This window comes from Peromyscus eremicus, chromosome 2 (genome assembly GCF_949786415.1).
Source record: "Peromyscus eremicus chromosome 2, PerEre_H2_v1, whole genome shotgun sequence".
NCBI classification, from domain to species: domain Eukaryota; kingdom Metazoa; phylum Chordata; class Mammalia; order Rodentia; family Cricetidae; genus Peromyscus; species Peromyscus eremicus.
In genome coordinates, this window is record NC_081417.1 from 134,680,313 (window position 1) to 134,696,290 (window position 15,978).

General features: G+C 42.4%; 1 protein-coding gene across 1 annotated transcript in view; it reads right to left on the reverse strand.

Moving 5' to 3' along the window:
- Positions 1 to 15,978, reverse strand: part of Macf1 (microtubule actin crosslinking factor 1) — a 322,169-nt gene that overhangs the window by 178,620 nt on the left and 127,571 nt on the right. Inside the window, exon 5 of the mRNA XM_059254918.1 lies at positions 15,290 to 15,382. Coding sequence (XP_059110901.1) covers positions 15,290 to 15,382 — 93 coding nt within the window. The remainder of the gene's footprint in view (positions 1 to 15,289; positions 15,383 to 15,978) is intronic.

Consider the following 15,978-nt stretch of genomic DNA (forward strand, 5'->3'; position numbering starts at 1 on the left):
TTGTCTCTCCTTTTCTTTAAATGGATTATGTCACTTGATCTCTACCAAATTAATACAGATTGAACTAGTACATGGTGACATAGATTTATTCAGTTATTCTTGTTTGGTTTGGTTTTTTAGTAATGATCTGGCTACAACTTCATTGGGAGGCCATAACAAGATGGTATTACAAACTCAAAAACAATAATTTTTGTTTATAGAAGACTAGTACCTGGAGCTAAAAAGTTCATCTTATCTTTTTTCATATCTCACAGTTACATGAAAGTTATAAGTAATTCGATGCCCAATAAACAATAATCATAATAACACCCCAAAGAATCTTAGGAGGATCGAAATTTACTGTGCTTTGCAAAGATCAATAAGACTTCAAAAATGAGCATTACTTAGATTCACTCTTAAAGGATGTTACAGAACTGAAAAACAGAGGGTAAAAGAGAATTCCAAATTGGACACTGAGATAAATTGTCATTTGAAACCAACCTAGGTTATGCAGTGAGACCTGACACACCACAGGGTGGGGTAAACAAGGGGTTGATGTGTTAAGATGGGAAAGTTGAAATGGGAAAAGAAAGGAGAAAAGGTTGGACAGAAACTAGATTGTGGAGGCATTGGAATGCTAGGTTGGGGAGCTAGACTTGTAAATCTATACAAGCCTCCAGAAATGAAATGACTAGATGCTCTGAGCAAACAAGTGCAATTATGGTGCACGGAAATTCCCAGCTGGTCTCAAACTTCTAGACAGAAGCCATCACACCTTGAAAACTTTCATTTAAGAGCCAGTGAGGCTCAGTGCACAGCTCACTGTAAATGTCCAGGCAGGGTATCTACTAGCAGCTATGTGTCTCAGGAGCAGAGAGAAAGGGATTTATACCAACATGAGAGGTCAGGGGAAGGCCTATCGGCATTCTAATTCAGAATCTTGTAAGAGAAGATAAGCAAAATGAAAGGCCAAGGTCAGAACTAGAGAGATGGCTCAGTGGTTGAGAGGACCTGGGTTCAACTCCCAGCACCCACATGGCAGCTCATGGCTGTTCCAGGAGATCTGACACCTTCACAGCAATGTACATAAAATATGTTAAATGAATGTTAAAAAAAAAAAAAAGAAAAAAAGAAAGGCCAAGGTCATAAGGTATGAGCATTTTTATCCCAAATTACAGTACAAATTTATATTTGTCCCCAGAGGCCAAATCCTCTTGCAATAGGCATTTTCAAGGTTTTTCTGCCATGAAGAGTGGAAAATGGTATCTTGTTGCTCATCAGCAGTGACAGTCTTCTTATGTGTATGAGGCATCTGTAGGATGTGTGCTTATGTGCATGTGAACTGCTTGTTCCTGAGAGTTTTTCTATTTTTCTACAAGGATCTTGTCCTTTTCATGTTATTTGTAAAGTTCTTTAAATGATATTCATTGCTAACATGCATTGTACCTTGCTTTCAACTCATTTAACTCCCACAATAGCCCTACCAAGTGCATGCTATTATTATCTGAAATATACAGATTTACAAGGTATACTGTAAGTCACAAGGCTGGGATTCAAATCCAGGCAATCCATGCCACACTTGTAATCATTTCAGCTGAACATGTCACACATTCCAGATTGTAGCCCCCTTTTAGTATACGCATTATATAATAATTTTATCACTACTGTTACATTTCATTTTACCTAACCTAACATTTAAAATATAAAATTTCGAATACATACCAAGAGATAACAGTAAAAGTCCCTATACACCCAGCACCTAGTTTCATTATTATCAGCTCATATAGCTAATTTGTTTCATCCACAATGCCTACTTTACTCCTCCCTATTACTATTAAAAGATATATATTACTTTCTCCATAAACATTTTAGTAACTATCTCCAAAATGTTTCTTTTTTTTTTTTAACACAATTTCACTATTGTTAGACCCAAAGTAATAATTCTATAGTATGTTTTTAATTAATATTTTTGTTTGGTCTGTGTTTTGAGATGAGGGTCTCACATAGCTGGCCCCTGGCTGGGTTGGAATTCACCATGTAGCTGAGAACTATGAAGTCCTGCCGTTCCTGCCTTTATCTCCCAAGGGTGTGTATGAGCCACCCTGCCCAGCATTTAATTAAGTACATATTTAAAAAGAAACAAAACCTTAAAAGAAAAATCCTAATCAAAACTATCTTCTACATTCTCCCAGTACTATCATGTCTAGTTTAGTTTTGCTTCTTCTTACAATACAAAACCAATGTGAGTAAAACAACTCTCCCTGTAATTAGAGGAGAAATGGGAAAGGGATAGAAAGGCTAATTAGGCCCAGAAAACAGTGTACCAGCTGACCTCTTTCCCATTTCTGGCACCTGGACTTATCTAACTCCCCCTCCCCTGAAATTGTAGGGCTCTCAGGCGTGGCTTATGAGCTCCCTTCCTGTGCAGTGGGATCCACTAACTATACGGGCAGGAGACTGGAGGCAGGAACACAGTGGGAAGATGAGGGATTTTTCAACGATTTTCCTTGCTTAAATGGGCCAAATATTCTAGATATTGATGGCAGAAAGTAGAGTCCTTAAAGAAGGAAAGGGCCAAAAGGCCTTTGTCTGACCTCAAAGCAAAGCTACTGTTAGCCTGTACGCTCCAGCTTCAAATGCAGTCTTCTTAGCGCTCTGAAAACCATGCTTGTAGGCTGCCCTCAATCAGCCTCTGTCTACTTCGACTATTTCCTGACAAGGGAAGTTTCAACTGTACCACTGGCCACAGTTAACTTCTATTATCTAAAACACACACTTGGCAAGAATGGGCATCAGCTCCATTTCTGAAAAGCAACAAACTCACAGTGTAAGGTTGTGTCACCAGCTCCATGAGCACGCCCTAAGCCAATCAGCATGAGACAGAACAAGTTGTGCAGACACCTGCCACTCAGTAACTCACATTATCCTGAGATGTATTACTACTCTAATACGTTAGAAACACAACACAGTACAAGCAAACAATCCAGAGCCAGGAGATATGTGAGCAGCCACAGCTGCTCCTCCTCCACTGGCCTCATGCTTCCACTCTACAGAGGGAGCCTGTCCTCAAGGCAGATGCTTGCCTAGGAGTCCCACTCCACATTTACAAATGCCTACGGGGTCAGAACACGCTGCTCTCTCTCTTCCTAGCTGCCGCTGTCCTGTAGGCCTGTGAATAGTTGGTAAGTAAGGGACAAGCTCCCTGGAGACACATTATGTCTTCAGAGACTATGTAGGTTTCATGCCCTGTGGCTTTAAAGATTTTCATTCTGAAGGAATTTCATATTTAATCTAAGAAGTTATTTCTTAGGTTACATATGTCGGTCCATAGCCCCATTAAGAACACTGAGCCTCAGAAGCATGGCAGATGTCTGCATGGAGACTCAGTCACTTAGTTTCCTACTCTTGGCCCTATCAGAGTAGTCCATCTGAACTTGGGAGAGGTAGAAGCGATGGAAGCAAAGGCTAGCTGCTCAGAAAATACCACATACCAACTTGACTCACATACTGAACAGCCAAAGAATCATCCTACTGTTAATAATATCAAGCTACAGATCACTCACTGCCCAAAATATTCTCCCACCAATCTTTTAAGATTCCTCACAGAATTGTAAAGAACCTTACCTCCCAGAAGACATAGCCCATGGAAAAGTACCACTGCTACCCATGCACAGTTCAGTATCTAGGACTGATTTCCATCATGAGTTCCAAAATGTTTCTACTTCATCCTTTCTAAAAAGTCTTACACTTAGGCTTCTTGCTCACTCAAGCTCTGCTCTCAGAATGATCTGCAAGAGAAGTGGCTTGTTCCCTCTGGGCAACAGACAGAATGTTGTTTCCGTCTGTCCAACAGGGACACGTCCATGTCCACAAAGTCAAGAAGAGAACAGAAGTTGCCAGGGGTGGTGGTGCGCTTGTCTTTAATCCCAGCACTCAGGAGGCAGAGGCAGGCGGATCGCTGTGAGTTTGAGGATAACCTGGTCTACAAAGTAAGTCCCAGGACAGCCTGGGCCACATAGAGAAAGAAACCCTGTCTTGAAAAACCAAAAATTAAAAAAAGTCTTACACTTGATTATGAGCATCTTATAATTATATGAATCTTGTATAATATTATGACTCCACAATATCAACTTTAATAGCATTAGTTTTAAATATAAGCCACTTCAGCGGCTAGCTTTACTTCAATTACCCACCATCTACCCACTAGAAAATAAATAAAAGCTGCCTCTACTCTCTCTTACCCAATAAACCCCAATACTGGTACCCGTAGCTTCGCTGCCTTCTTTCCTACCACAGTGCACACTTTATTCACACAGTGCAATTTTATTCCAGGCTGACAAAGCCTCGGACTTAATTTATGTTTCTGAAATTGACTTACTATTGTATGTGGGCACACATGTCACAGGGCCTTGGTGTGGAAGTCAGAGGACAACTTTGTAGAGTCCATCTTTGTCTACCTTTTACATGGGTTCTCAAACTATTAAGCAGCAAGTGCTTTTACCCACTAAGCCATCTTGCTAGTCCTTTTGTTTTTATTTTTGGTTCCCCCACTTAAGACAAGCTCTCACATATCTCAGACTAGCCTTTAACCTATAACTCACTATGTAGTAGAGAATAACCTTGAGCTTCTAAACCACCTGTATCCACCTCATGAATGGCAGGATTGCATGCACGGACCACCAAGTCTGGTTTACTTAGTGGTGGGGTCTAAACTAGGGCTTTGGTATGCTAGGCAGGCACTCTCGCAACTGAGCTATATCCCCAGCCCAAAAGATATTTTTCAATGGCCACTTTTTAGGATGTTACTGGGGGTCTCCAAATTATAGTAAAAGATGGTATGGAGATGGACCTATCCAAGAAGGAATTTATCACCAAAGAAGGAATTTCAAACATAGATCACCTTAAGTTTTGAGTTTATCCTTACCCTCACTGTGTTGGTGTCCAACACGCAGGCTACCTTCATATACCAAGGCAACCATGTAGTTAGTATCACTTGTCTACAGCTTAGCCAAAAAAAAAAAAAGTTCTGCATCTCTAAAGCTTGTGCTTCATATGCTGCAGAGGCCAATATACCAATAAAAGTTCAACCATGGATGATCTACATGCTATACTGTATGCTACCCAGAATCTTTCTGTGACCTTACCTTACTCTCACCTGATTTTTGAATCCTAGAAATAGTCACAGCAGTTACTGTTGCCTAACAAGACATAGTAAAGCCCTAAAGAAGTTTAATCACAAAGTACACTTCATAGTTCTGAATCTCATTCACTCATTTCCCTCTTTGTCTCCTCCCTCTTCCTCCCCCTGTCCACCCCCTCCAGCATGTCTCCTGGTCTCCTCTAATTTTAAAATTAGAAGCCAAGGAGGAAGAGTCCTCTCCTTCTATATACAAACACACAATGAGTGCTGTCATTAGATACGTCCTCACAGGGAAGAGATTACATCAGCTCTACTAAGAACACCACTCTCCAGAGAGAAGAGCAAGCACCTTGAAGACAACTGCCTTGCTCTCCAAGCCATCAAGATCCCTTCCTTCCCCATATCAATCTTAGGAACTAAGCTAGGCTTCCCCTTCCCCTTTGGACTACACCATAACTTCTTGGAGGAGGTAAACAAACCAAGAGCCTGCCTAAGTAGGAGGTCTATCCAGCACTGCACTTGAAAGACAATCCTACCAGATAGCTTCAGCAATTATATATACTACATGAATACTCAGAACCTGGGATTCCCCAGAGCCAACAAGCTTTGCTTTTAAGCATCAAGGGACAGACCTGAAATAGATTCTGCTTGCCAAACCCTAGCAATCACTAACTCACAGTGCCCCGTGCAGTGCTAAGTTTGAAATGCACCAAGACCCTGACTGCTTACCCCACTCCACTTTTTAATATGCCTGAGAGGCAGGAATCCAGAAGACAGTTTGATTGCCCCAAATATACCACCCACCTCCTCCAGACCCCACGATCAGTATGGCTTGCCTCCAATGACAGGGTACCATCCTCTTCTGAGAAGGGTGTGGAGGTCTTTTCAGGTTCTGTATCTTCGGGCCGGATCCCATGTAGATGCAGCCCATCACTGCCATAGCCAGAGGAAGATGGCAAAACGCTCACAACGATGCCACTGACAGATAAATCACTCTGGGAAGCAGGCATTATGGGACCCCTGTGGGACACTTGACCCACGTGGGTCGGTTCTATGCAAATAGGTTCTCCTGACTGTTTTAGTATTGATGAAGCAACAGAGCACTTAGTAATCCAAGACTCTGTGGGAGGGGCACTCAGAACGTTCTTGGTTCTTCCCCCCACACTCCAGCCCTCTGAAAGTTGGTCTCGATCTCCTGTGTCAGAGGAGTAGTCTGTCCCAGGCAAAGTGCTGCTCTGAAATCCAAGCAGCGTGCCTCCCTGCTCCACTGCAGTCTCTCCTTGCAAAGGCAGCAGCACAGCCCTGCTGCTGCAGGATGCTGTCCTCGGAAATTCCACCAGTTGGCTCACAGATTTCTCACAGTTTCTTTCCGCTGGGTTATCAAGCAGGTGAGCAATGACGGTCATACCCTTTTCCAGGGAATCCCAGACCCCTCCAACAACTGATGACTCATTCTCCAACAAAAGGTGAGCAGTTTGGATCTCTGCTTGGAATCTCTCCTTTACCTGCACAATCATCCCTTGATCGCCCACCCCTGAGTTGGGAGCTGAGTCTCCAGGCAGCACAGTGTCTAATGGGGGGTGCTCGGCCCCTCCTACTGCGTGCTCCTTTGGGAGACTCCTTGTTAACTTGGTTAGGGTTTCGGTCTCTTCAATGACTCCAGTGCCTTCCAAAGGTTCCTCCTTGGGAGATGCTTCTAGAGTAGGGGTTTTCTTCCCTCTCCACTTCCTTTTGAACCGAACCCTCTTCTTAGGAGATATGGGAGCCTTCTCAGGAACAGCTATGGACTCTTTCGGCTCCTTAACACAGCCCAGTGAATTTCCCATTTCTTTCCTCTCCCAATCTCAGAAAAAAACGCAGTTAAATCAGTCCTTGGATCCCAGAGAAATTCCAATGTCGGCTTCATCGGATTCAATGCACATTCAAAAAAAAAAAAAAATGCACTATGCCGGCAATCCCTCCAATCCTTTCTCCCTCCCTCCCCGCCTCTCGCCTCTCTCTGTCTCTTCCAGCCGCTCGATTCAGACAGCCATCTTACAGGCTCAGAGCTGCAACAAGACAAATTTCAAAGCATCTCACTGCAGTTCAGAAATCACTTGACCTAAAAGCAGACAGAAACCGGATTGGCTGCTGCTTCCTCTCTCCAAATATGAGGTAATTGGAGCACTGCCCTCAGTAACACAAACAGAACGCAAAAGGGAGCTGGAAACCAGGGAGAGGGAGGAGGAGGGGAGAACGTAAGAGTAAATGGAAAAGGGAGGGGAAAGGAAGAGGTACCCTGGAGGAAGGAGGAGGAGAACAATATCAAGGAGGGGGAAGCAAACCGGCTCAGCTGCTACTAACCAGCGAGGGGAAGGGAGACGAGCCCAGAGAAGCTGCAATTATGGCTCCCAAACTACAACATGAAATACGTTTTCATCTCTGCTCCAAGATGTCCAAAGGAGAATAGCAAGTAAGATATACATAATCAGATTTTAACCCAAGAAAGATGAGAGCCCACTCCTTCCATTAAGAAAAGGAACAGGGGCATGGAAAAATCTATCCTCCTGTGGCATATATGGCCATCTCCAAAGAAAGAAAGAAAAACAACTATTAATTCTGGTGGCCATTAACACATGGATGAACACCTGGAAATCGGTTTTTGAGTACAGTATGTTAAAGCTTGATCGACAGGTGATCACTTGCCAATACAATACAAAAGCCAGGTCACCATGAACAGCATTTGACAAATGTTCAATAGTAATCACTGATGCTGTTTTGCCAAAATATGATGCTATGGTATTTTGAACACTTGCTATGTACCAAATACTGTAAAGATATGCATATATGTGTATGTATTATCCTGTTTAATTCTCACATCAACCATGTAATTTTGTAAGTAAAGAAACTCAGATTTAAGAAAGCTGATTAACTTGTCCAAGTTCAAATAAGTGGCAACACCAGGCACAATCCTAAGACTTCATTTTAACCAGGTAAAATGGTTCATACTGGTAATCTCAGCACTTGGGAAGCTAAAACAGAAGGATTTCAAAGCAAGTCTGAAGCTAGTCTGGGCTACTGAGTGAGACCCTGTCACAAAAATACCCAAAGAATAAAAGAGACTTTTCATTTTGGCTCCATTCTAATAGCTAGAAGGAGGGCAATCTGCTCTCAGCCACATGAAACAAGAAGATACCCCACAGTTCTAAGCTAGCAACTGGACTCTGCAGCTGAGCAACAGAGAACCAACACTTGCTGACAGCTGGGGAGGGAGCAGCAGTGGCGGGACTAAGACTCAGGTGACCTTCACTCAAACTGAAACAGAGAATGATGTCTGAAGGATACTTGAAGTGAGACTCACACACCACACCCTGTGCTATCAGCAGGATTCCTCTGCCCAAATGTTTTCAGTACACTGTCTAACAAATGAGAATGTACTACAACCCAAAGGTTGACTCTGATTGGAATGGAAGAAAAGAGGTATGCATGTGTCTTCTCTGTTGTAGCTCTTTACCCTTTTCTGTTCCCACAGTGCTGGGAATCAGAGGGCGTTGTACATGCTAGAGGCAAGTGCACCACTGAGACACGCCGTGTGTGTGTGTGTTTGTGTGTGTATTAAATGTAATGTGGTTTGCTGTTGTCCTGGCTAGTGATGAACCCCTGGGCTCTGCCATGTTCTGTGTAAGCACTAAAAACTTTTACCAGCACAGCCCTACCCTCCTTCTCTGAAGACCTAAAATGAACCTTCCTGGAAGAAAAGCTACAAGAAACCCTCAAGCCCCTGCTCCTATGTAGCCCTCCTGAGACTGCCCCATCCAATCCAGCAGGTGCTTCTCCCCTAAGCCTGCTGCCAAAGCTGACAGCAAAGCTGCAGCGCCATCTTATGGACATCATGAAACACAGCAAGTAAGAGCACAGGAAACTAAGGTTCAGTAAATCAGTTCCCCCAACAAAAACCATGCCATTACAACCAAGTTGTTCATGCAGCCACCAAACCTTCACATATCCAATGAAGAAAACAGAAATAAGGGGACTCAAGTTGTATGCAACAAGGTACAAGCTTGACTGTCATCAATTAAATATAAGCAAATAAATCCCTGAAACAGATCAACCTGGGACAAGAGAGACAGCAGCTTAATAATATAACTATTACTGCTATGGGCTTTCTCTGGGGAGCTTGTGGAACTTATCATATTTGTTTCTGTGAGCCTATTCTTTTCTAAATGTCTGCATATATCAGTTGCATCATCTTCTTCTGCTACAGAGAGAAACTGGTCAAGACAAGAACAAGTTTCAGTGGGGTGGAACTAGGTCCCTTCTAAGCTAAGCAGCTTAACTACTTTACTCAGTGATTCAGTTTCCTTACCTATAAGATGTAGACACTACCACCTACACAATGGGGTTGTAGACAGGCTAATGATATAATGTCCATAAAGCACTTGGCTCAGTGCCCGCTCCATCTATAATAATCCCTTTTATTCCTATTTATTTATGCCTGGAGCTAAACATTAGGAGCCATCCCTAGCTCCCACAGGAATCCCAGTACACTTATTTTTTCCCCCTTAACTGGATTCCAAAGAAAGTAGGTATAGTCCAAGACCCAAAGTTTAGGTACTGAGTTTTGTTCTTAGGGCTGCTTCTACTGTTTTACTAAGTTAACTCTGACCACAGGACTAACCTCTTCATGGACCTTCTCCTGGTACAGCTTACGAACACATGGCTGTGCCTTCTGGGAAAGCTGACTTTTGGGATCTACTTATTCTTCAAGTCTTTTCCTCTGGCTTTTTACAGTTAGCCATTTATTACCCATAGTTCTATTTGAGAGATAACCAGAGTTAAAGAGCACATTTATTCATTCACTCTATTAACATGAATGGCATCTTATCATACCCTAAGTACTGAGCGCCATAAAGCACATAAAATGCTCCTCAAAGAGGAGGTGGAACAATCAACTGGCACGGTGGTTTATACTTAAATTAAGCACTTGGAAGGTGAAGGCAGAAAGATCACGAGTTCAAGGATAGCCTAGGCCACAAGAGATCTGCTCTGGGAGGGAGGTTGGGGGAGAGAAACTAAAAGTCCTCAACACCACAAAAGGGCTTGAGCAAACCTAGAGAAAAGGATTCTGTTATTGCTATAAAGACCTGTGGCCCAAAGAGGCCAGCTGGTCACTCCATTTCAGTTCCCTCACTTGAACAATGCTAAAAACAGCCGTCACAGCCCATCTGTCTGGTCAACCTACCTTCACAGCTTTTAGATGATCAAATTCATGAAACAATCCATCTACTTAATGAATATTCATTGAGTGCCTATTCTATGACAAGCAAAGATAGTCCTTGGCATTGCTAAGGTTACTCCTAGTGCAGGGCTAAAGAGCAAACCAACAAACAAGAAACATGCAATATGCCAAATAACGATATTACCTAACAAGTATTGTAAATCAGACAGTAGTTTCAAGAGCAGTTTGCAGACAAGCTACAGACAAGGAGAGCTGGTGAGATAGCTCAGCAGGTTAGGAGGTGTGCTGAGGAAGGCTCCCCACCAGAGGTCTGATCCTTGAAACCCTCCCACATGAGGGGAAGGAGAGAAGCAACTCCAACGAGCTGTCCCCTGGCTCCACCTACAGCATAGAAATTCCAGTCCTGGTGTCTCTTCTCTCAACGGCAAGGTCACACACACAGAGGCTCACAGTAACAGTGAGCACTTTACTTACATAATGAAGTGATCTACTACAACGTAAGTGTGGTATAGCGGTGTATGAGTCCTACTCATACCACACTCTGTAAACCAGTTCAGATGAACAAGCCAGGCCACCCGTCACCATCACTGACAAACCCCACAAAATCTAGGCCTGGGTATTCAGTTTGGTAGTAGAGCATGGGTCTTACATACACAAGGCTGGAGTGGGGCACACTGGAAACATCAAACATACAAATACTAGCACATATTGTTTATGATCCCAAATCTGTTATAAATACAGAAAAGCATTTAAGGAATGATATATGCCAACTTCAGAAGAGCATTCACCATGGGGCAGAAGGAACAAGAAAACTGACTGTATCTGAAGTGGTTTGTTTCTCTAAAGAAAAAGAAGAGGAAAAAAGCCTCTGAAGCATAAAGAACAAACTATTAACCTCTGTCTCGTTATAAAGTGACTACACATAAGGATCACATATGCTTTTGAGTCCTTGAAATTTTCATAACTAAAAACACAAGTTAAAATGAAAGAACTCCAGCCACTTAACACATATTTTAAAAATGTATCAAAGTGTTTTAGAAACCATAAGTCTCCCCTATAAAGATACTCATACTCCCAATCTCATCAGTACTAGTAAGTTTTAATCTAGAGCTATTTCAAAAAAACAAATGATCTATCATCTACATGTACACAAACATCAGTGTGCTCCTTCATCAACACCAACTGCAAAGACTGGCTAGAATGATTACTTTGCTGCTCTGCTAACACCTAACAGCTCTACTTTGTGTATGTCTATGGATGTAGCTACACATAGTTATATATAGTAACAATACATCACAACATGTATGTATATGTTGTAATCTTGATGAGAACATCTAATAAGTATATATACAAGAAAAATGAATCGGCAAAGTTCAAGCCAGACAAAACCCTCGCACAGAGAAGAGGGAGTGAACACAAAGTTCCTTAACCAAAGAGCTATTTACAACTATACTTGCACACTCCAGGGCAGGTCCCATGCTCAGGAGCAGTTGGCTAACACAAAATGGAATCTACTTTTTTTGTGTGTATGTGAGGGGTTTTTTGTTTTATCTTTTTCATTTGTTTGTTCATTTGTTTTTTCTTTCCACTAAGAGAGAAAGAACATGAAGTTGTGTTGGGAAAATCTGGGAGAAGCTGGGGGAGAGAAAATAATACAATCAATATATATTGTATGAAAAAATTCAATAAACTTTTTTAAAAGAGAGAAATGAAAGCATTGTCTACACAAAGATGATTATAAAAATATTCATGCTGGGACAGTGAGACAACTCTGTGGTTAAAGGTGTGTATTGCCAAGCCAGACAGACTGAGGTCAGTGCCTGGAACCCACCCGATAGAAGGAGAATCAACTCCTGAAAGTTTCAGACTGACCTCCATGTGCACACGGTGACATGAGTGTGAGTGTATATACATGCACACAGAAATGTAAAAAAAAAAAATTAATCACATCATTGTTTATAATAACTTCATACTCAAAGGGGGGAACCCAAATGCCATCTACTTATGAAGAAAAAAAAATGACATCTATAGTATGCCCTATAACAAAATACTAAACAGCAGTAAAAAGCTGACATATGCCAGGAGGTGGTGGTGCGCGCCTTTAATCACAGCACACACTTTAGAGATGGAGGCAGAGAGATCTCTGTGAGATAACTTAGGTCAGCATGGTCTGCATAGAGAGTTCCAGGACAGACAGCTAAAGCTACAAAGAGAAACCCTGTCTCAGGAAGGAGGAGGGAGGGAGAAGGAGGGAGAATGGAGGGAGGGAGGGAGGAGGGAGAAAGGAGAGAGGACTTCTAAAGCTGTGTCACTGAGCCCCAGGTTTAGCTCTAACTAGTAGTTTACAGGCAACACGGGGAAAGAGGACACTTAGAAGATACCCCAGGGATGCTATCAGCATCTTAATAAACTCTATAGAAGTTCTGAATTCTTCAGCAAATTGGACATGGGAATAGACAGATTTGATATAATATATATGTATACCTAGTTTTGATTCTAAGCCAAACCAAACTTTTTTTTTAAAAAGTGAGATCACTGGGGATATCATAACATTGATCAGATATGTGATAGTTTTATGAAGTATTAAATTTTAAGGTATGAACTTATTGTGGCTTGCTTAAACAAAAAGACCTGATATTTCAGAGATAAACACCATACAAAAGATAAAAGCATACAAAGTCTGAGCTGAGGCTTGAGGAGTGAATTAGGCTATAAAGGAGATTATAATTATGAGTTAATAATTCTTGAACAAGATGTTGGGTATGTGGTAATTCTTCTTTTTTTTTTTTTTTTTTTTTTTTTTCCGAGACAAGGTTTCTCTGTGTAGCTTTGTGCCTTTCCTGGAACTCACTCTATAGCCCAGGCTGGCCTCGAGCTCACAGAGATCCGCCTGGCTCTGCCTCCCGCGTGCTGGGATTAAAGGCGTGCGCCACCACTGCCCATGTGTTAATTCTTTACTTCCATAAATGAGTGAATTTTTTTGTAACAAAGAAAGTGTTTATGGAGCTGGGTGAGACGGCTCAGCTATCGAGAGCACTGACTGCCCTTGAAGAGGACCCAGGTTCAGTTCCCAGCACTTACATGGTGGCTCACAACCATCAGTAACTCCAGCCCCAGGAAATCCAACACCCTCTTTTGGCCAGACATGTACAGACATATATGCAGACAAAAATGCCCATATACATAAAATACAATTTTTAAATTAAAGAAAGTGTGTTTGTCATATTAGATATGGTGCACATGGCCTCCTGCCTGCATGACAAGCACCCTGCTATCCAGGGTTCCATACCCTCAGCACTGGAATAGCTGTAAACAGGGAGAGAAGACAGCTTCCTGGTGGGGCTGCTTGGGAAAGCAACCACTCCATTATGCCCATCTCCTCTATCACCAAAGCTTCAACTGAGAGACACAGTGTTTTTATTCTTTGGCCTCTGAGTTCAAAGGAAAATTAGTTGCTGTCGGGGTAAACAGAGACATAGTACGAATTATCTCATACCTGTGAGCATAGTATTAAGTGCTCACAATGAGGGCATTTTATGTCAAAAACAAACAGCAACAAACCAATGCCCCCACCCACCCACACACACAATCCTCTCTGTTCGTAAAAGTCTCAAGAAGATAACTGCAGTCCTATGTAAAGGCTCAACAAAATGTTTATTTCTACTCTGAAGGGTATACTCACCCAGCTCAGATCCCCAGCTATTCCTATACTCAAACACACTAATTCCACACATTCCAAACCTTACTCATGCTGCTGAATGCCAGCATTGGCTCTAAACCAAAGTCCCAGGAAACAAGCCTGTGATCTAAGAATTTTCTCAGGGTCTAAGGAATTCTGAGGCATCTGCAGCTCTGATTCAACCAGAAGGTGGTGCAATCTCTCCAACTAGGATGTCCCACTGGCCTCACCCCCTGTGCCTTTTCACACCTGCTGAAAGATGCTCCCCTCAGTCAGTCATCTTACAGGCAACAACTGGATCCTAGAGAGCTGCCTGAGAATCAGCTTTGTTAGGCAGGACTAAAAGTGATTTAAAAAGAACATTCTTTTTACTAAAAGAGGGTTATTCTTTTCTAACAGCAAGCCAGACTTTAAAAGAAGTTGTGTCAACTTTGAAAGAAATGGCACCAGGAAGGTCTTAAGAGCTATAAACATTTCAGGATACCACTGTTTATGGCTATAAAACCTGCACCAGGGTATGGTGATATTTTGTGTATGCTCTAACATATAAAGCTTCTCTGAAGATCGGAGGGCAAAGCCAGCCACTAGTTAGCTATAAAGGCCAGGCAGTGGAAGCACACACCTTTAATCCTAGCACTAGGGCGGTTGAGACAGGAAGTGACATGGCTGGGCAGAGAAAGGAATATAAGGTGGCTCAGTCTTTTTTGACTGAGGCGAGAGGTAGCTGTGGCTTGTTCCTTTGTCTCTCTGATCTTTCAGCATTTACCCTGATATCTGGCTCTGGGTTTTTATTAAGACTAATTAAGATTCATGCTACAACAGGCTGTGCTCTACCCCCCCCCCCCCCCCCGTACACAGACAAACAGCAACTAAGGGGCTATGATTAACCAGCAGTGTTTAAAGATCAGATGAGAAGAGTCTTGCCATAGCTGGTTACGACTCTTCATGTACCCCCTAAAGTATCAGACCCAACGTCACCCTATCCTTCATACTGAGGCCCCTTCACTAAGAAAGCAGACTTCTAGTTCCAGACATCTAGGGACAAGACCAAACCACAAGAGGAACTCCCTCTATTTTCATAGTGCAAAAATTATGACACTGGGGGCTTAGGATACAGCATCTTGTCTCCAGGCTCATCTTAATATTCCTTTCCAATTGCTACCCATCATTGTTAACTACCAAATACAGAGAAGTAACACAAATTCCGCCTGGAGGAGGCGGCACAGGTTTCTAGGCCGTGTACAAACCAAGCGACAAGAACCCCAGACCTTACCTGGAAGTGCAGGATGATGGTCCAGATCAGCCCGAGGGTTAGCTTGGGGTTGCCATCTGTGATGTCATCGTTGCGGATGTTCACTAGCTTCACCTGAAAACGAAAGGCAAGCTGGTCTTCAAGCCCAAGAAGTTTCTTTTCTGGTTTGACTTTTATTAATTTTCACTATTAACACACAGTTAAATTAACTTTTGGCTTAAGAGTCTATGAACTCTAATACTTTTATAGCACCACATACAACACCTCTCGTTATCCCACAACAGCCCATGATACTCACGTTCCAACAGTAGAGCTGTGCCTCATTCTGAGGTCCTGACTACACTGGCTCATTTTGCTTTTTCAAGAATGGCATGTAACCCTTGATACTAGGTTGCTTCCCCTACCCACTACAGAGCATAAAGTTCTTGAGACTCCCATCCAAGCTGCTACATGAATGGTTTGTTCCCTGTAACTGCCAAGGAGTATTCTACTGTACAGATGTCCTGCCCAGAGCTTGCCCATTCATCCATGGGAGGGTTTGTGGATTATTTCTAAGTAAAGCTCCAATATTCTTGTTCAGATTTTTGTTTTCATTTCTCTAGGGTAAATTCCCGGGAGATTGCTAGGTCATGTATGTACAGCTTTATAACACACTGTCACATTACTTTTCAGGGTAGTTGAACTATTCGGCACTTTCACCAGTAAAGCAA